The 22,173-nt window shown below is 41.0% G+C and overlaps 1 protein-coding gene across 1 annotated transcript in view; it reads right to left on the reverse strand.

Moving 5' to 3' along the window:
• Positions 1-22,173, reverse strand: part of DNAH14 (dynein axonemal heavy chain 14) — a 58,918-nt gene that overhangs the window by 34,403 nt on the left and 2,342 nt on the right. Inside the window, exons 2-4 of the mRNA XM_059414046.1 lie at positions 15,885-16,045; positions 6,334-6,438; positions 66-196 (exon numbers count right to left, since the gene is read on the reverse strand). Of these exons, the coding sequence (XP_059270029.1) occupies positions 66-196; positions 6,334-6,438; positions 15,885-16,045 (397 nt within the window). The remainder of the gene's footprint in view (positions 1-65; positions 197-6,333; positions 6,439-15,884; positions 16,046-22,173) is intronic.

A 22,173-nucleotide genomic window follows, 5' to 3' on the forward strand; every position in this document is an offset into this window, starting at 1 on the left:
AAGATTAAGGTATCATTTTAAATATCAACCTTTGTATTACTAAACTGGATAAAACAGAAGGATACCTTTAGAATAATCTTCTGAATTGCAGTTTTGGAACTTTTGTGCTCCAAACAGTGCTGTGGTAACGTTGTTTGCCAACCAAACTTTTCTCTTAGCCTTATAATATGTCTTGTCACATCATCATCCTCTGGTTCTGGTTTAGAACATAAAAAAAGAAAGATCTAATATAATTGTGAGTATGGGCATCACTTAAGGATAATGTATAATATTCCAAATATTTCTACATAGAGAAAAAATTTAAATGGAGACTCATACTTATTTACACAAAGACTATATAGCTGGAAGAGAAAATATAGCTTAAAATTTAATTTTAACACAGCTGGAAAAAAAGAATAATATTTTCCATTTAAAAAAGAGATTACAAAAGACCTAATTCCACAATTACACAGGTAGTTGTCACAAGAAGACCCTGGAACGGGAGCCAGTTAGAAGGCTTTTCTTTTTTCTTTTTTTTTTTTTTTGTGGTTACATTTTCTTTTTTAAATTTTTTCTTTTTTATTTTTTTTGAATGAACATATTTATATATATAAATTTTTTTTTAATTTTTTTATTTTGTATATACATATATTTTTATCCCCAGGGGTACAGGTCTGTGAATCACCAGGTTTACACACTTCACAGCACTCACCAAAGCACATACCCTCCCCGATATCCATAACCCCAACCCCTTCTCCCAACCCCCCTCCCCCCAGCAACCCTCAGTTTGTTTTGTGAGATTAAGAGTCACTTATGGTTTGTCTCCCTCCCAATGCCATCTTGTTTCATTGATTCTTCTCCTACCCACTTAAGCCCCCATGTTGCATCACCACTTCCTCATATCAGGGTAGAAGGCTTTTCTTAATAAAAGCTTAAGATGATGTGGAAGCAGTAGGATCAGGATAAAAGTGATGACCATGCAAGGTGGAAATATTCTTCCCAGAGAGTCTCATGCAATACACCTCCCTCTTCCTTCTTTTGTTCCTTCCTTTCTCCCTCCCTTCCCTCCCTCCTTCCTTTCTTCCAAGTAGACTCCACACCCAGCATGCAGCCCAATGTGGGGCTGGAACTCATAACCCTAAGGTCAAGACCTGAGCTGAGGTCAAGAGTTGGACACAACTAAGTGAGCCACCTAGGTGCCCCTCAGACCTTCTTTCTTGATCTCTTAGCAGCTAATAATTCTCTCCTTCTTGAAACATTCCCTTTTCTTGGCTTTTATTCACCATGCTCTACAACTTGTCCTCTTAGCCCTTCTGCTTTTCTTGATAAAACTAATCATGGGAAGAGAAGCAACCCAGAAACCATGCTGACAAAACCAACAATGCTAAGAAGTTGTTCAGGACTTCTGGTTCTCTAGAAATCACAAGCACCAACTGATAAAAACAGCTTAACTCAGGACTAAACAGGACTTGAACTTTTGTATAAAACAAAGTCAGGACCAGTGTACTAGACCTACACAACCCTAAGAGTAAATTCTTTTAATCTTGTGCTCTAGGCAACTCACCTGTCTCACCCTAGTCTAGGCCCTATCAGTTGCTTAAATAGGAAAGAAGTTTAAGATACTTAATTGAAAGGAAAGCTAGTTAATATTAGGTGAGAAGAGAGAAGGGGAGGTGCCGACACTAATGTAAGGGACACCACAAAGTATTTATGTCTAGCTGAGAGGTAAGCCATACAGACTAGGATATAACAACGTACACCTATTGAAACCATGGTAGTGCGCTTACAACACAGATGGGTAGGAAAACAGATCGGTAGAACCAAGTAGAGACCAGAAATAGGAACATTTACAAAAGAAAATCTAGTAAGCAAGAAAAAGGTATTTCAAATCAGTAAAGCAATGTTAATAAATCACAATGGGAAATTAGCCACTTAAAAAACTATGCAATTATATGCAAGTGTAAATTATAAATGAATATAGGAGTAAATGTGGAAACAGAAATTACAGAAAATATATGTTCCTGAAAAAGTATTAAAGCATGTTAAAAAAATAATAAATTTGACTTCTTCAAACTTAGCAATTTATACAGCAGAAAAGCCACCACAAATAAATCTAAAGCATAATTATCAAGTTAGAATGTCTCTAACCTATGTAAGAAGCTAGGGATTAACATCAGATATTTAAAGAGTTCCTACCAATCAATAAGAAATAAATGTTTTCATATAAAGATGAACAATTTATAGGAAATACAAATGGCCAGTAAACATACCAAAAAAATATTCAACCCCATTAGTAATCAGAAAATTGCAAATTAAAATTACAACAAAATAGCCATTCTCACCCATCAGACTTGCAGAAAATTAAGTTAGGAAATATCCACTGCTGGCCAGGGTATTCCTCCTATGCAATACTGCGAAAGCATAAATTAATGCATCCATTCTTGGTGGTGACCTGGCAGATTTAATGAACTGATAGAGATCACTGGAGAATGGAAGTGATTTATGACAAATTTAAAATAACAATTTTTCAGAATAAGTAGTAAATTTAGGGAAAGTATAGATCCTCCAAAATGCTGGGGGGAACTTTTTCTAAAAACTAGATTAATTCAGAAATCAAAGATAGGGATACCTGGGTGGCCCAGTTTTTTAAACAGCTGCCTTTAGCTCAGGTCATGATCCTAGGGTTGTGGGATCAAACCCCAAGTCAGGCTCCTGGCTCAGAAGGAAGCCTGCTTCTCCCTCTGCCTGCCACTCCCCCTGACTGTGCACTCTCTCGCTCTCTGACAAATAAATAAATAATCTTTAAAAAAAGAAAGAAAGAAAATCACAGGTATTTACTAAAATGAGACAATCCATTATGCACCTAACATGGCAGAGTGAGGCACGGTCCTAGCGTGCTGGGTGCATGGTATGAGCCAGGACAGCAATTCTTTCTATCAGAACTGCAAGGAGACTAGCCTGTATTCCACTTTCACGGTGGTACCATGAAATATAGGTACCAGAAGTAAGGTCAGGAAATTACAACTTTCAAAGGAAAATCTTCCAGAAAAAAACCATGGGGGAAAAAAAGCAGCATAAAGACATTTATTTTGTCAACGTAGACACAAGCCTCTATCTTCTGTTAGAGACGCAATAAAATCTCATCAGTGAACACTGGGCTGGGCTCCCAGTGCCCTCCCCTTCTAATCCACAGCCTTGAAAAAGCTCTATCACCAGACAGAATCTTCAACAGGAGTGAGTGTGAAGACAGAGCTTAAGGAGGAGTTCCAGCATTTAAGGGTAAAATCACAAATCTTTACGATGAAAATAAAACCTTTCTTTTAAGAAGTTTACAACAGGCACCTGGGTGGCTCAGGCAGTAAGTGTCTGACTAGTGATGTCGGCTCAGATCATGATCTCAGGGTCGTTAAGACAGAGCCCATGTTGGGTTCTGCACTGGTCATGGAATCTGCATGGGACTCTCACGCTCCCTCTGCCCCTTCCCTCATTCACTCTCTCTCTCAAAAAAAAAGGTGAAAACAGAACTTCTGCAACCTTGGAGTCAGAGTGTAATTGATATTATCCCACCATGGGACCATGTCTTCCTAATGAAAGATAAAATATAAAAACTGTCAAATGAGCCACACTGCTGGTAAGTACTGTGTCAGCTCCAAGGAGAAGGGTCGCAGCAGACTAGGGACCTCACTGAGAGCTTATAGAACTTGCATAAATATTAATCTTAACATAAGGACTGAGGGGGGCAAAAAGAGAAAAAAGGACATTTCTAGACAAAAGAATCATCTTAAAAGAAAGAGACAAAGAGTAAATTCCAAAAGCACACATCAACATGAATGATCTCCAAAGGACACAATAAAATGTCACATACGTACATATTTCAAAGCTTTTACTGAAGTATAACATACATACAGAGGGTACACATACCATCCGTAGGCATACAGCCTGATGTGTTTCAGACATTAATATAGCCTGGAGCCAGCGCACCCATCATGAAAGAAAGCATCACCAGCCCTCCTGAAGTCCGCCTTGAACCTTGCCCAGTTACTATTACCACTTCAGCCCATTCCCACAAAAGTCACCACTATCCTGCTTTCTCAGATTAGAGATTAATTTTTCCTAGTGTTTACTCTACATGGTACTCATTGTACCATGTGTATTCTTCCCCATCCAGCTTATTCTGGTCAACAGGGTGTGTGCTTCTGCACAAAATAATGCCACATGTTTTATGGATGTATTAGTTGTCTGTTGATATGGGAGCAACTGTCCTAAAATTTAAAAGTTTAAAACAAAAAAAATTTTTTCACAATTTCTACGGGCGAGTTGCTCAGTTTCCCATGAGGTTGTAATCAAAACGCTGAAGGCTCTCCCGGGGCTGGAGGATGCTCTCCCACACAGACATGCTGATATGCCAGGGATCTCAGCTCTTTGCCCAGTGGACCCCTCTATAGGGCCACGTACGTGTGTCACAGGAGAGCACACAGGAGAAAGGATCTCTCCAGGCCTATCATGACTTCATGACTTTGTCTTGGAGGGCACACGGCATCATTCCACCATGTTCTACTTTGTACAACTGCAAACTATCACATCCACTGTATTATTAGTTAGAAATGAGTCACTAAAGTCTGGCCTTTATTTAAAGGGAGAGGAGTAAGGCTCTGGCTTTTGAAGGAAGGAGTGTCAAAACATATGTGACAAATTTTTAAACTCCCACAATGGACAAATATAAATGTAGACAATACATAAAACCATCCATGGGAAGGACAGTCGCCCATGTGAGTGTGACTGTCAGTTGGTCCTACTGTTAACTGTCGACAGGGAGCAGAGAGGGGAGCACTCTGGGCTACTCACTTTACTTGGGTACCTGCTCTCCACTGCCATGTAACAGATTACTACAAACTGGGTGTTTGTTATCCCACAGTGTCCAGAGGTCCGATACCCAGCAAATTTTAGCTGGGTCCTCTGCATAGGGTCTCACAGGGCTGACATGAACATGCTGGCTGATGATGCCTCATCCGGAGACACTGGCTCCAAGCTCCCCTCGGTGCTGGCAGAACTCGTTTTCTTTGTGGCTGCATGACTGAGGTCCCGGTTTTCTGGCTAACAGTTGGCCCAGGTACCACTGTCGGCTACAGAAGTCTAGTTTGGGGTCCTTGCCCCAGGGCCCTCTCCACACATGACCATCTTCCCCTTCAAAGACGCCAGCGTGGCATCTGCTACTTCTCTGGTCTCTTTTAAAGGCTCATCAGATGAGGGCAGGCTCACCCAGGAAAACCTCCCCTTACAACCTTATTACACCTCAGAGAAATGCCACACAGAATGACCTCGTCCAGGAGCAACATTCCCATTGCACTTGCAGCTGTGGCTCACACTCGCCAGGAGGGAAGGAGACAAGGCCTGTCAGTTTTGTGCCATCAGAGGCATTCATAATAGTGACTATCTTCTTTTCAGAAAAAGGAAGCCTGTTTAAATGAAGGGCCCAGAAGTCTACATTTCAATAGCTTTATGACTAATCTGGCTTGGACTATGGTAAATCAGTGAAACATAGAAAAGTTTCCCTTTTCCTGTCAAACTTAAGATACTAATACAAATAAGAATTTCAGTTATATTATCATATGGTTTCACTTACTTGTGGAACATAAGGCACAGCATGGAGGACATTAGAAGGAAGGGAAGATTGAAGGGGGGGAAAGTGGAGGGGGAGATGAATGATGAGAGACTATGGACTCTGAGAAACACACTAAGGGTTTTAGGGGGAGGGGCATGGGGAGGGGGTGAGCCTGGTGATGGGTATTAAGGAGGGAGAGCATGCACTGCATGGAGCACTGGGTGTTATACACAAACAATGAATCTTGGAACACTACCTCAAAAACTAATGATGTACTGAATGGTGACTAATGTAACATAATAAATAAATAAATAAGAATTTCAGGTATAAAGAAAGCACAACCTGGAAAACATGAGAAAAATCAGTTTAAATGAATTATTTATTTGGGGAGTTAAACCCTGTGTCAGAAAAAGATGCAAAAGAATTAAATACAATGATACCATAAAGTTTAGCTAAAAGGATAAAACAAAGCCATATAACTTTATTTAAATTCTATAACCATAACCTTCAGAATTGTTCCTAATTAAGAACATAGTCAATCTATGTTTTTCAATCTATCGATATTCTGGGTTTTCAATCTACTGATATTCTGGGTTTTCAAGAAGATTTAAAAAAAGCTAACAGTTCTCTAAGCAACCAAACACATAAAATTCAGTAAGACTCTTTCTTCTAAAGTCAGTGTCCTACTCAAACACATAAAACCACACAATTATCTGAAAGAAAATGTCATGTCTTCCAAACAAGCTGTCTACCTGTTGTATCATAGGACACAAGCCTTTTCTTCTTAACTTTTGGACAAGGGTGAATCTGATCCTTTTTTGCCTTTGATTTCTCTTTCTTCTTAGGAGAAACTGGTTCTGAAGGATCTTGCTGAGTTCCAGTTTTTTGGAAGTAATCTGAAAATAAAAACATTATTAACTGAGTAACCAGCAAGAGCTATAAATAATACCACAGCCATTCTCCACACCAGGCCATACAGGGGATCATGACACAGTGTCAATTTTTAAGAGTACAGGCTCTGAGTCAGATGCCTTCATTCCAACCAGTTACAAGCTTTGCCACTCAGTGCTGTGATTTACTCTGCAAGTAGCCCGTCAGCCTTTCTTTACCCACCTGTGAAATGGGGACTATTAGAGTGAGAACCTCATAGAGTGTTACAAGGATTAAGTTAGTTAATATGTTTAAAGCATATAGTCAGCGGCGCCTGGGTGGTTCAGTCAGTGAAGCGTCCACCTTTGGCTCAGGTCATGATCTCCAGGTCCTGAGATGGAGTTCTGCCTTAGGCTCTCTGCTCAGCGGGGACTCTGCTTCTCCCTCTGCCCCTCCCCCTGCTTGTGCTCACTCTCTCTGTCTCTCTCAAATGAATAAAATATATTTTTTTAAAGATTTTATTTATTTATTTGACAGAGAGAGAGAGATCACAAGTCGGCGGAGAGTCAGGCAGAGAGAGAGAGAGAGAAGCAGGCTCCCGCTGAGCAAAGAGCCCGATGCGGGGCTCGATCCCAGGACACTGAGATCATGACCTGAGCCGAAGGCAGCGGCCCAATCCACTGAGCCACCCAGGTGCCCCATGAATAAAATATTTTTTAAAAAGCACACAGTAAGTACTTACAAAGATAAATATTAATTCTATCATTACAATAAATGTGAATTCTCGTGTGAAAAACATTAACAAAAGCTTTTTATCAGGGACGGCCTACTCTCCTCAGAGTTCAGCCCCATCATTCTGGTGGCTGACTCTGGTGGCTGACACAACACCCCGCCCCACTCTCTAAACACCCTTTCATCTCTAGTGCGCTTCAACCAACCCCTCCCGAGATCATCCCCGAGAGCCCGTCATCACCAGCCTCTCCTTCCAGCCTGCTTGGCACTCCCGACATCATCATTTTTTTCTTGATGTCATTGGCACCTCCAGTTCACGGCCCCATGACTTTCTACCCATCACCCCTCTGCTTCTTTGCATCTTTCTTTTGATCCCCCTGAAATTATGTTGTCTTTCAATGACACTCTTGCCAGAGCCTCAACTCTCACTCTTGATCTCAACTCTGTGGCAGAACAGCAGCCCTGGAAGATGGCAGCTCTACGTGCTCAGTGTGCCTGTGTTTGCTTACCTCAGAGCTATTACACAAAGGCCCAAATGGGAGTGGACTGAAATCGACTTTACTATTTCACAAATGGCCCCTGAACACTTACCATTTGCCTGGCTCCCTTGCTCTTCTGGCGTTGAACAGCTAGCTCAGATGCGCCTCAAACCCTAGCACCTTCACCTTCCCACCCCTCCACTTCAACGGATCTTCATGCCTACTACCCAGGGCACGCAAAGGCATCGGACGGGAATTCCTTCAACGTGCTTGTGCTAAGTAAGCCAACGAACCCACCCCAGCAGCATCCTTTCCTCCTTCCCCTCCTGACTTCATTAGGGAGGTGTTTCTCCTCCCATCCAAATCAATCCTTTCCACCCTTGTTTGCAATCCAACCCCTCATGCCTACTCTACTAATTATTCCTCTTCCCCTTCGCATATCAAGCTCCCACCATCAAGCCTGAGCAGCCAGCAAGCCTCACCCATTCCTAGACCACATTTCCCTCTAGCTGGTGAATTCTATCTCACCTTTCTTCACAGTCATACTTCTCAAAAGAGTTGCAGGTACTCACTATTCTATTTCTTCATCTGCTCCCACTTCCTAATCTAGTCTAGTTGAGTTTCAGACCTCCACTTAAATAGCACTCAAGTGACCATATAAATTCAATGGGGATTTTCAGTCCCCATTTGACTGAGTATTATTACTTTCGACTGCTCCTTCTTTTTGTAAAATTGAGATATAATTGACAAATAACATTATTAGTTTCAGCTATACGACATGGTATAATATTTGTACATATTGCAAAAAGATCATCACAACATTCCTCACATAGTTGCAATTTTTTGTGGTGAGAACTTTTAAGATTTACTGTCAGCAAATTTCAAATTTACAACACGCTATTGTTAACATTCTCCATGTTGTGCATCACGTCCCCATAATTTATAACTCCAAGTTTGTACACTTGACCACCTTCCCTCATTTTACCCACTCCCAACCCCTGCCTTGGGCAACCACCAACCTATTCTCTGTATTCATGAGTTTATATTCCACATACAAGTGAGATCATATTTTATTTGTCTTTTGATGACTTGTTTCACTTGGCACAGTGCTGTCAAGGTCCATCTGTTTGTCACAAATGGCAACGGTTTCATTTTCTTACGGCTGAATAATCTTCCACTGTATATACGTATCACAGCTTCTTCATCTATCAATAGTTTATTTCTGTGTCTTGTAAATAATGAAGCAATGTAGCAATGAACATGGGGATGTAATGCATCTTTCTGAGTTGGGTGTTTTCATTTCTTTTAAATAAATATGAAGAAATGCAATTACAGGATCATATGGTATTTCTAATGTCTTGAGGAACCTCCATACTATTTTCTGCAGCAGCTGCTTCAACTTACATTCTCACCAACAGAGCATGAGGGTTCCCTATTCTCCACACTGTCCCCAACACTAACTATCTCTTCTCTTTTGAGATAGAGATAGTAGCCATCCTAGCCATCCTAACAGGTGTGAGGTTATAGCTCACTGTGGTTTTGATTTGCAATCCCCTGATAATTACCTGTTGGCTATCTGCATGTCTTTGGAAAAAAGTCTATTCAGGTCCTCTGCCCATTTTTAATTGGAGTTTTGGTTTTTTGGCTATTGAGTTGTAGAAGTTCTTTATGTATTTTGGATATGAACTCCTTATTAGATACATAATTTGCAAATATTCTTCTTCCATTTCATAGCCTTTTCATTTTGGTGTTTTCCTTCACTGTGCGGAATTTTTTTGGTTTGATGTAGTCCCACTTGCTTATATTTGCTTTTGTTGCCTTTGCTTTTAGTGTCAAATCCAAGAACAGATCACTGCCGAGACAAATATCCAGGATGTTTCCACCAGTGTTTTCTCTTAGGAGCTTCATGCTTTTAATGTATTGCTGAATTTGCTTTGCTAATATTTTACTGAGAATTTCTGCATGTTCATCGGGGATATTGGTCTGTAATCTTTTTCTGTGGCATCTTTGTCTGGTTTTGATATCGGGGTAATACTGACCTTGTAAACTGAGTTTGGAAGTGTTCTCTTATTTTGAGGAAGAATTTGAGAAGGATTATTATTAACTCTTCTTTGAATGTTTGGTAGAATTCACCATTGAAGCCAACTGGTCTGGACTTGTTTGTTGGGAGGTTTTTGATTACCCATTCAAATTCTTAATACTAATTATTCTGTTCAAATTTTCTAATTCTTCATGACAGCCTTGGTAGTTGTACGTTTCTAGGAATTTATACATTTATTCTGGTTTATCCAATTTGTTGGTGCATAATTATTCATAGTGTCTCTTTGTCCCATGATATCTGCTATACCATCTCCTCTTTCATTTAAGTGTGTGTGTGTGTGTGTGTGTGAGATTCTTGCTAAAGGTCTGTCAACTTTATCTTTTCAAAGAACCATCTTTTAGTGACACTGATCTTTTCTATTGTCTTTTTAGTCTCTATTTCATTTATTTTTCTCTGATCTGTATTTTTTTAAGACTTTATTTATTTATTTGACACAGAGAGAGAGAGATCACAAGTAGGCAGAGAGAGGTGCGTGGAAGCAGGCTCCCTGCTGGGCAGAGAGCCTGATACAAGGCTCGAACCCAGGATCCTGAGATCATGACCTGAGCAAAAGGCAGAGGCTTAACCCACTGAGCCACCCAGATGCCCCTGATCTCTGTTCTTTCTTTCCTTCTACTAACCACTGGCTTTGTTCTTTTTCTACTTCCTCAACTGAGATTTTTCTCATTTATAAAAATAGATGTGTGATGCTATGAACTTCTCTCTTCTAATTGCTTTGCTTATCCTGTAAATTCTGGTATACCATATCTCCATTTTCATTTGTCTTAGGCATTTAAAAAAATTTCTCCTTTGATTTTTTTCTCTGGATCTTGGTTAGGTATTTGTGTGTTTAAGATTTTATTTGAGAGAGAGCATGCACAAGCAGGAGTGGCAGAGAGAGAGGGAGAAGCACCATGCGGTACTTGATCCTACTACGACCCTGGGACCATGATGCATTAACGCACTGAGCCACCAGGCACCCTAGCCCTTGGTTATTTAGTAGCATGTTGTTTAATCTCCACATTTGTGAATTTTCCAGTTTTCTTTTTCTAACATTTCTAGTTTTTGGGTTTCTTTTTTTTCCCCCATTGTGGCAGAAAAGATCCTTGACATGATTTCAAACTGCTTAAATTTACTGAGACTTGTTTTGTGACCTGTTGTATGATCTATCCTGGTGAATGTCCATCCCACGAACACTTGAGAAGTTGTGTGTAGTCGACTGCTTTGGGATGAAATGTTCTACTACACCTGTTAAATCCATCTGGTCTCACATATTAAGACCAATGTTTCCTTATTGTTTTGGGGTTGTTTTTTTTTTTTTGGTTTGGTTTTTTCTGTCTGGATGACCTGTCCATTGATGTAAGTGCAATGTTGGAGTCCTCTACTGTTCCTGTCTTGTTATCAATTTCTTTTAGGTCTGTTAATCTGAATTTAGGTACCCCTATGTTGAGTTCAGATTTACAAATGTTATATCCTCTTGCTCGATTGGCCCCTTTATCATTATCATTAAATATTGACCTTCTTTGTGTCTTACTACATCTATCACAGCCGCAGCTTCTGGTTCCCATTTGTACGGAATCTTTTCCATCCTTTCACTTTAGTCTGTGTGTGTCTGTACGGCTTAAGTGAGACTCTCGTAAGCAGCATAGACAGAGGCCTGGTTTTGTTATTTTTAAGATTTTATTTATTTATTTGACAGACTGAAACACAGCAAGAGAGGGAACACAAGCAGGGGGAGTGGGAGAGGGAGAAGCAGGCTCCCCGCCGAGCAGGGAGCCCAATGCGGAGCTCGATCCCAGTACCCGGGGATCATGACCTGAGCCAAAGGCAGATGCCCAAAGACTGAGCCACCCAGGCGCCCCAGGCCTGGTTTTTTAAAATCCATTGGGCCATTCTTTATCTTCTGTTTGGAGAATTAGTACATTTACACTTAAAATAATTAATGATAATTGATTTCTGGCTGTTTTATAATTCCCTTGTTCCTCTCTTCTTCTCTTTCCCTCTTCCTTTGTGATCTGATGGTTTTCCATACATCTCTCTCTCTTTTGTGTATCTACTATAGGTTTTTGCATTGTCCTAACAAGAGGCTCATATAAAACAACTTACAACAATCTATTTAAGTTGATAGCAGTGTAAGTTTGAATGCATTCTAAAACTCTACATTTTTACTCCTCCATCCCACATTTTATGTCCTTGATGTTCACAGTTCACATCTTTTTATCCTGTGCATCTATTTAACGAAATTTTGTTTTTACAGTTCTTTTTACTACTTTTATCTTTTAACTTTCAAACTAGCATGTAAGTGATTAACCTCCCCCACCCCTTACATTATTCTCCCAGACTGTGGGTGCACCTCAGTTCACTAGCTCTGCTCTGTACCCCGCGGGGAGAAGCAGCCTGTTAGAATGGTTTCTCCACTTGTAACAATTCAGCAGGACTCACATGTACAAACCCCCAACGTCACCAGAGCCAGGAGGTCAAAAGGCATCTTCCTAGGTGGCAGATGCAAAAATCAGGGTGCCAGACCAGTTCACAAGCTCCCACCCCAGAAGATTCCAGTGACCCAGAATGAGGCAGAAGGAGAGCACCAAGATGGTGCCCACTGGGTTCTGTCCCCCGACAGCACCTTGGTAGGCTCGAGATGTCTTGGGGGACAGCATCTTGGTAGTGCCAAATAAGAAGCCTGTACTACAGGTTGAAGCTCCAGGACAAGCCAAAAGACCCCTTTCCCAGAAAGACTGGGGGTATGTTTCAGGCTGCTGTGTCTAGGCTGGGCCCTGGGTGGAGCCAGTTAAGAACTCTTCCTCCACTTATTACAGGACTATGGGACCTGTGAGTGTAAGCCCTCTGGCCACCAGTCAAGCCACCTAGTGGTAACCCCAGGGTGGCAGCCACAAAATTCAGGGTGCCAAAGAAGTGTACAGGCTCCTTTTGGGGAGATACCTGGAGAGAGGGAGAGGGTGAGGACAGCATCTGCCAGCCTCTGTTTTTAGACAGCATTTCAGTAGGCCCTTGAATGTGTGTTACATCAGATGCCTGACGCTCAGAGTAAAGCTTTAAGATAAGCAAATAGGCCTCGTTCACTGAAGGACTTAGTCGCCCACCCACCTCTGTGCTAGGCCCAGGGTGGCGAGACTGCACCAGCCCTTTAAGAACTGTTTCTCAGTTCAGTGTAGCCTTGTAGGTCTTGTGGATCAAAGCCCTTGGTTTCAAAGCTAACTGTTTTGGGAGTTCATTGCTAAGGCACAGGTCTTAAAAGTTGAGGTGCCCAATGTGGGGGTTCCAACTCTTTGCTCCTCAGGGAGCACCTCAGGATTGTGAGTTCCCTCCTGATTGTGGGTCGCTACACCACAGGTAGGGTTTATGGTGAGGTTGTGTCTTACCCTCTCCTACCCATTTTGATGTGGCTTTTTTCTTTATTCACCCCAAGGGTACGGTTCAATCAGCTAGTTTTGGGGTGTCTTCTCAAGGGAATTGTCACATATGTGGCTATAGATTTGGTGTGTCTGTGTGAAGAGGTGAATTCAGGATCCTTCTACATCACCATTTTGAACCAGGACCTACTCCTTCATTTTTGATACCATTTTTTACTCCAGCATCTCTGACAGCCCATAGCCATCTCTTGCTTGCCATCCTCTCTAGCCTGACTCTGACCATCCCCGTGTGTGCACTGCAGCCACCCTCCTCTCTCCAGGTCAGAGCTGCTGTAGTTCTGTGGCCATGATTTTGTGTCACTTCATACACTCTCCTTAGGCAGTCTCACTCGTGGCCATGCCTTAAGTTTCCACCCACATAATAACTCCAAATGCATCATCTCAGCCCTGGCTTCTCTGAGCCCCAAATACAGACAGTCAACTGCTCCCTTGACATTTCCACTGGAATGGATGGAAGGTAGCTCAAATGCAACATGTCTCAAACTGAACCATGATCTGTCCCCAGACCCCACAAACCCTGACCCTTCCTATCTCAGAGAATGGAACCACAATTCATTAACCAAACAACCCAGAAACCTAACTATCATCTTTGACACCATCTCCCTCTCTCCAACCCATCACCATAATTGATAATCCCACCTTCAGAATATCCAAAACCTCTTAACTGAGCTCCCTAAATCAATTCTTGTTTACTTCCAATCTATTTTTTTTTAAGATTTATTTATTTATTTATTTGACAGACAGAGATCACAAGTAGGCAGAGAGGCAGGCAGAGAGGGGTGGGGGGAAGTAGGCTCCCCACTGAGCAGAAAGCGTGATGTGGGGCTCTATCCCAGGACCCTGGGATCATGACCTGAGCTGAAGGCAGAGGTTTTAACCCACTGAGCCACCCAGGTGCTCCATCTTCCAATCTATTCTTAATCTATAGCCAGAGTGATCTCTGCAAAGCAGAAATCTGATCATGTTAACTCTTTGTGTAAGCCTTCCTGTGGCTTTTATCTTCATGGTATAACGCCCTGATCCTTAACAAAGCCAACGAGCCATTGCTCCGTCTGGCCCTTGTATTCCCATGCAGCCTTATATTCCTATCCAGCCTTTTATTTCTGGCCCTCTTTACTGAGAAAACAGAAGGGTCAGAGGACTTCTCCTTTCTACTTTGCTGGAAAGGAAGCTACGTCAGGCCTGCAAACACTTAACTAGAAGGCCCAGGCACTCCCTCTGTTTTAATCCGTCAGAGAAAAGAGTATCGCCCAACACATGCCAAAGTTCTTAGGCTCCTTCAGAAAATCAAACATACCCATATTCAGGCACACACTAAAGACAATTACAGAAAGCACCTACATGCTCTGGGTATATACTTAATAAGAAATATAAGAAGAAATGTATTGTTATTTAAAATCACCAAGCTGTAGTCTAGCCCACAGAGGGAACACTAATTTTGGCAGAACCCAAAACACCTGAAAAGCAACAATATTTAAAGGTCAGAGGAATAAAGATCCATGAAAGAGACCAAAAGAGAGGAGACAGAAAAGTACAAAGAAAGCCAAGAGAGTAGTATCCTCAAGGTCAAGGGGAAAGAAAGGAAGGAAGGGGCTCTTGAGTTGGTTTATTCGAGACAGGTAAGCCTGCAGTAGGTTTGTGCACTGACAAAGAGCTGTTAGAATGGAAGACAACCCCACATTCCTGAGCACGTGGCAGAAAAGGAGCTCCAGAAGTGAGACAAGTACAGAAACGGGACTGGGGAGCTGCAGGTTACAGGTTTCCTTTTGATTCCTTCTATTTTTATTATTTTTATTCTTATTTTTTTAAAGTAGGAAGCATAATCGAAGAGGAGAGGCTTACGGTTAAACTGTGACAGTGTAAAAAGACGCGGTGAGTAATGAGAGGCAAAGCTGAACGGAGGCATAAAAGGGCCCCAGGCAGTGTTGAGCACCCCCGCCCCCCAACTGCTGCTGGAGACCACGATTTGTGAAGAATAAACCCACAGAAGTGTGACAGTTTTCTGCAAAAAGGCTTACTAGTACGGGGTGGAGGCAGGCAAAATTGACAATTCTGCCAACCCAGGAGCAGAGGAGAGAAGTGGGAGGGGTTAAGGACGCTGCTAATAGGCTGCTGGAGGGAGAAGGGGGCCATGGAAGGAGACCAAAGCCCAACCTTCAGAAAAGCGAGGAAAGGAAAGAGCTGGATAAAAAAGGAAGTGTGGTGAAAAACGGTTTTACATACTGCTGATGGTGCAGTTGGGACAGGTGGAGGGAAGGATGACAAACAGCAGGAGCCTGGGGAGGAGTAGCAGGATCCTGACAGATAAGCGCACAGAGGTCACAGACCAGCCAGAAAGCATCGGGGCCTTCAGGGAACGTGACCCAACTTTAGGGTCCTCACCTCACACAAACCCTGAGAAAGATGAGATGCGAAGAAGAGTGATGTGAACTCTAAGATGCTCCAGAAATGTCAGATACTCTTGGCGGTGGGAACAATACCACTATTGTTATTTTATAGTGATGACCAGTATTTAGATTACGGTCCCTTTAAGAGACAAGCTCTGTATCGGAAGATCTCACCAACGGTCCTGGTTAACGAAATTGGTAAAGCACCAAACCCTGTACTTTGAAAGTAGACTAGTATTGTAATGCAGCTCACTGATTTTTTAAGTTAATGCCATGACAACTTCCTTCCATGTTCATAAAAGAAAACATAGATTGGCTTGCCTGGATAGTAGTAATCTTGATAGAGTTCAGTTTCCTCTGACTTCAGGGCAGAAAGTGTTCTGAGTGTTTGGTATTTCGAGGTTTCTTTTTCTGCTGCTTTAGCTGTTTGATATTCTGACGGTGTAACATCTTTATATTCTTGCCTTTCTTGTTTCTGAAGTCTAGTATGACAAAGAAAGTAAGACGCTATGGTCAACAGCCTCTAGGACTTAATTTTAAATCTTTATACTGTACTTTACAATACAATATCTATACTTCCAAACAATGTTTTTAAAGATTTTATTTATTTATTTGAGAGAGAGAAAGAACACAAGCAGGGGAGCCCTAGAGGGAGAGAAAGAAGCAGGGTCCGTGCCGAGCAGGAAGCACGATGTGGGCCTCAATCCCAGGACTCCAGGATCATGACCTGAGCTGAAGGCAGACACTTCCACTGAGGCACCCCTTTCAAACAATTTTTGATACACATTTTAAAAAGTAGCTCTGAGGGCACCTGGGGGGACTCATTCAGTTAAGCGAATGACTCTTGATCTGAGGTCAGGTCTTTATCAGGGTTGTGAGTTCAAGCACCACCCTGGGCTCCATGCTGGGTGTGAAGCCTACTTAAAAGTTAAGAAATTTTTTAAAGTAAATAAATAAATAATAAAAAAATATAGAAAGCATATCTGAAACAAGGAGAGTCTAGAGAAATGTAAAAGAGGTCTGATATTGTCATGGCTGGAAAGGACTTAAGAATCGTCATCTAACTTAAAAGAAGGAAGAAAATTCGCAGCAGTGTGAGGTCAAAACAGTTTTTGAAGTTCTGTACTCACATATTACCTTTCCTTATAAAACCAACACCAACAACAACCCTTACCAAGACTAAAACCAAAACCTTTTCACGATACATTAGCCAACTGTCTATTTGTAAATGTTTAAAAAAACCCTTTCCATAAGAACAGAATCCACAATCAGTGCCTACAGCTGACTTACGTGGCAGAGCACATTTTTGCAAGGTGGAGGAAATGCAGGGCTCCTAAGAGCCTCATGTGCCGCTCAGTGGGCAAAACTCCCCACTGGTGTATTAAACGAAAATATGTAATCACATGAATAAGGAGGCAAACTTTCTCTTCAAAGGCAGAGCACAACTTCTTCACACTTGCTCGTGGATACCGGTATCAGGTATTTCTAAAATCTTTCTCCCTGGAGCGCTCTGAGTCCCTTTTGGTTTATAAACACCTTGAACAGTTTCCTCTTCACTGAAATGTCTAATCCACATCCTTTCTTTTTTTAATAATGAATTATATATTATTTTCTTAACAATGTTTAGGATTTCTTTTCACATTTTTTATAGTAATCTTTTGTCATTTTACATGTACTAAAAATCTCTTCTGGTTTGGGCTCAACTTTTCATATTCTTGATGAAGTCTTCATAAATCTAAGTTCTTACTTTAATATAACCTAATTTATCTATCTTTGCATCTCCAATTTGTGTTTACTTTTAAGAAATCTGTCCTTACTCCAATATTAACAAAATTCTTTTCACTTTTACCAAATAGTTTAAAAGTTTTGTCTTTTGCAAGTCTTACACTTCATCCTTGAGTCTGGGCTATGATGTGAGGAGCAGATCCAATTCTCCCCGCCCCCACCCCATAAGGATATGCAATTGTCACCACACATTACTAACACCCCTACCTTTTCTTCCCTGACCTGTAACTCCAGATATACAATTATATACAAGTCTGCATCACTCCAAATGTATACAATTATCTACCCCTGGTTCTTTATTTTTGTCTATCCTTGTTTTTCTGCTTTAATTGCTAGAGTTGTCATAGCTATAAGTTCAGGCCTTCAAATTTTTTTCTTAAAGAGTGCTTACATATCTTTGGCCTTTTGCTTTTCCATATAAATTTTGTTGCATTCTCAATTAAATTTTGTAATCTTCTCTACAAAGATCATACTGATGCCTTTTCCTAGGTACTGGATTTTTTATTATTATACTATACACTACCATTATTACAAATGGTAGTGATGGTTAAAATTAAATTTTCAATCTACTGCTGGACTATAGGAATGAATTCACTTATGCTGATTTTAATCTAGAAGTCTTGCTAAATTAAATTCAATTATTAATTATAAAACAAGTATTTTGTACTTTTATTACTAGACATCATATAAATGATTATGGTTTTTCTTTTTCAAAACTTCCAGCCTTCATTTCTTTTTATCTATTTTTTTCTTGCTTACTGCTTTAGGACCTTTAATAGGATGTCACACAGAAGTGGCAATAACAAGTATCCTGGCCACTTTTCTCAACATAAGAGGAACACTTTTAACACTTGCCCATTAAAAATATTTGCTTCAAAATCTAATTTGTCTGATATGAGAATCTCTACCCTGGCCTTCTTTTGAGGCCCACTGGCATGAAAGATGCTTCTCCATTCCTTCACTTTCAATCTGGGTGTATCTTTAGGTTCGAAATGGGTCTCTTGTAGACAACATATGGATGGGTCCTATCGTTTTATCCAGTCTGCAACCCTGTGCCGTTTTATGGGCACATTTAGGCCATTCACATTGAGGGTGATTATTGAGAGATACGTTTTTATTGACATCGTGTTACCTTTGAAGTCTTTCTTTCTGTAGATTGTCTCTATTTTTCTGTTCAATGATATTCTTAAGATTTTTCCTCTTTTATAGAACCCCCCTTAATATTTCCTGCAGTATCAGCTTGGTGGTTGCATAGCCTTTGAAGCCTTGCCGGTCTTGGAAACTCTTTACCTCTCCATCCATTTTGAATGTCAGTCTTGCTGGATAAAGTATTCTTGGCTGCATGTTCTTCTCATTCAGCGCCCTGACTATATCTTGCCAGCCCTTTCTGGCTTGCCAGGTCTCTGTGGAGAGGTCTGATGTTATTCTGATGGGCTTTCCTCTGTACGTAAGAATCTTCTTTGTCCTAGCTGCTTTCAAGAGGTTCTGTCTACAATTATAATTCTTCATTCTTACTATTAGGTGTCTCAAGGGCTTTTGAGAATCTGTAATCTTGGGGGGAACCATTCGGCCTCTAGTACATGAACACTGGTTCCATTCACGAGATTCGGAAAATTTTCATGAAAAACTTGTTCCACTATATCTTCTAGACTTCTTTCTTTCTCCTCCCCTTCAGGGATTCCAATAATTCTGGCGTTGGAACATTTCATGGCATCATTTATTTCCCTGATTCTGTTTTCGTGGCTTCTAAGCTGTTTGTTCCAGGCTTCCTCCTGATCCTTTCTCTCTATCTGTTTGTCCTCCAGATCACTAATTCTATCTTCTGTCTCAGTTACTCTAGCTTTGAGAGAATTTGATTAGATTGGAACTCATTGAGAGCATTGTGAAGCTCATCCCTGGTAGCTTTCAGCTCTTCCCTAATATTGAAAACATGATCTCTGGTCATTTTCAGTTCAGCCCTAATTAATTCCATTTGGTCACCCATGGCTTTCTCCAACCTAGCTATTGCTTGGATAATTGTTAGCCTGAATTCCCTTTCCGACATATTGTCTATGTTGATAGCCGTTAGCTCTGTTGCAGAAGGTCCATCCTCTGTATTTTTCTTCTGTTGGGCATTCCTCCTCCTAATCATTTTGGTGAGAGATGGCTAAACGGGTGTAGCTGGATGTATCGACCATGGTGCAGTCAAGGTGCACCCTGGAACGCTTCTGAGCAATCAGGGTTCCCCACCCAAATGAGAGGAAAAAGAAAAGAAAAAGAAAAAAAGAGAGAGGGAGAGAGACAGGAAGGAAAGGTGAGATAAAAGAGAAGTTTCAGCCCAAATGGGCCCCAAGGTAAGATTTATGAAGTATACAAACAAAAACAGACAAACAAAAAGACTGATAAAAGTATATGATGAGAAAAAAAATATATATATATGCAAATAAAGGAAAAACCTTGTCAAAAAGAACCCCAAGTGTAAGATTTATATACTATCAGGACAAACACAAAAACACAGAAATACTGGTGGAAGAAAAAGATGGGAGAGTGGTTGTAAATTCTCAGTGTGGGTGAGGAAGGTTGTTTTGATTCTTCCTGGATGTACCTTGATATCTTTGTTAAAGGACTCAACTTTCCTAAGATAAAGGGGGATTAGGAATTGGTGGCCATGGTTGCCAAACTGTGGAAAGAACCAAGATGCCTTTCAATGGACGAATGGATAACGAAGATGTGGTCCATATACACTATGAAGTATTATGCCTCCATCAGAAAGGACGAATACCCAACTTTTGTAGCAACATGGATGGGACTGGAAGAGATTATGCTGAGTGAAATAAGTCAAGCAGAGAGTCAATTATCATATGGTTTCACTTATTTGTGGAGCATAACAAATAGCATGGAGGACATGGGGAGATAGAGAGGAGAAGGGAGTTGGGGGAAATTGGAAGGGGAGGTGAACCATGAGAGACTATGGACTCTGAAAAACAATCTGAGGGTTCTGAAGGGGTGGGGGGTGGGAGGTCGGGGTACCAGGTGGTGGGTATTATAGAGGGCACGGATTGCATGGAGCACTGGGTATGGTACAAAAACAATGAATACTGTTATGCTGAAAGTAAATTTAAAAAAATAAATAAAATTTAAAAAATATTTGCTTCAGGGGCGCCTGGGTGGCTCAGTGGGTTAAACCTCTGCCTTTGGCTCAGGTCATGATCTCAGGGCCCTGGGATGGAGCCCCGCATCTCTGCTCAGCAGGGAGTCTGCTTCCCTGTCTCTCTCTCTCTGCCTGCCTCTCTGACCACTTATGATTTCTCTCTGTCAAATAAATAAATAAAATCTTTTAAAAAAAATTGCTTCAGAATGTAAAAATAAATAAATAAATACATACATTTGCTTCAGGTTTTTGGCAAATGCCTTTCATCATGTAGTTTGCTAAAGGTTTTTAATCATAAAGAGATAATTTTATCAAATACTTTCTTCCTTTAATCTATTAATGGTAATTGATATTGATGCATTTTCCAATGTTGAACTAACCTCACAGTTTTTAGACAAGCTGCTCAATCTGATCTTGGTGTATCATCCAATTTGATATGCTACTATAACCTGCAGGTTAGCATTTTATTTCGGGTTTTCTGTTTCTAAGAATGTAAATGAAACTGACTTAAAAGATTGTATAAACAGGGGTGCTGGGTGGCATAGTGGGTTGGGTGTCCTGACTCTTGGTTTCCACTCAGGCTGAGTCCTCAAGGCCATGAGATCGAGCCCACCTCAGCTCCAAGCTCAGCACTGGGTCTGCTTAAGTCTTAAGTTTTCCTCTCTGCCTCTTCCCTTTCTGCCTCCTTTTGCCCCTCCCCTCCATGTGCATGCATGATTTAGGCACTATTTTCTCTTTTTCTGTTCTGTGGAAGAAGTTGTATAAGATTGGAATTCTCCATTTCTTGAGTTTCTTTTAAAACTCATAACCTGGTAGAAACTCAGAAACTCTGGAAACCTGCCTGAGCCTAGTATGTGTGGTGGTGGTGGTGGTGGTGGTGGTGGTGGTGAGTTGGGAAGGTGGTCATAATTCATAATTACAAATTCGACAATTTTAGTGGATGAAAAGGAATGAAATCTTGCCCTTTGCAATGATGTGGCTGGAACCAGAGAGTACTGTACTAAGCAAAATAAGTCAGAGAAAAACAAATACCATATGATTTCACTCATATGTGGAATTAAGAAATAATTAAGAAATAAATCAAATGAGCAAAGGGGATCAAAAATGAGAGAGAGCCAAATCAAGAAACAGACTCTTAACACTGATGGTACCAGAGGGGTGGGGGCCGGGGGGGCTGGGCAGACAGGTGATGGGGATAAAGCACTGTGTCCCATGGAGGTGCCCAACCTGAAACAACTCTAACACTGTATGCCAACTAACTAGAATTTAAATAAAAACAGCAAAGTTCCCCTTGCCTATTACTTATTGAGCCTATTTTATTCATATTTTTTTAAAACTTCTACATTTTGTTTCAGACTAATTGCCATGAAAGAGTTAATTTTCTCATCTCTTTAACTGCAGATGGCTCTGCTCTGAGGGACTCCCATTCTGGCCTCCTGAGTAGTGCTCACAGACCCACTGCCCCGCCCTCCTGCGCATACAAAGAGAGCACATGCTAAGCGGACAGTCCCTGGGTGACTCTCTTTTTCCTGCTCTGGTCTGTCAAAGATTTGCCAATGTGATTGACAGCTGTTGCTTTTCCTGATTTTCTCTCTCTTTGATTTCTATTTTCTTAGTTTTTGATACTCTTTATCTTCTTCCCTCGATTTTCTTTTGGCTTATTCTGTTCAATTTTTCCCCTTAACTTCTTAAAAT

The sequence above is a fragment of the Mustela nigripes genome, chromosome 10 (assembly GCF_022355385.1).
Source record: "Mustela nigripes isolate SB6536 chromosome 10, MUSNIG.SB6536, whole genome shotgun sequence".
Classification (NCBI taxonomy): Eukaryota; Metazoa; Chordata; class Mammalia; order Carnivora; family Mustelidae; genus Mustela; species Mustela nigripes.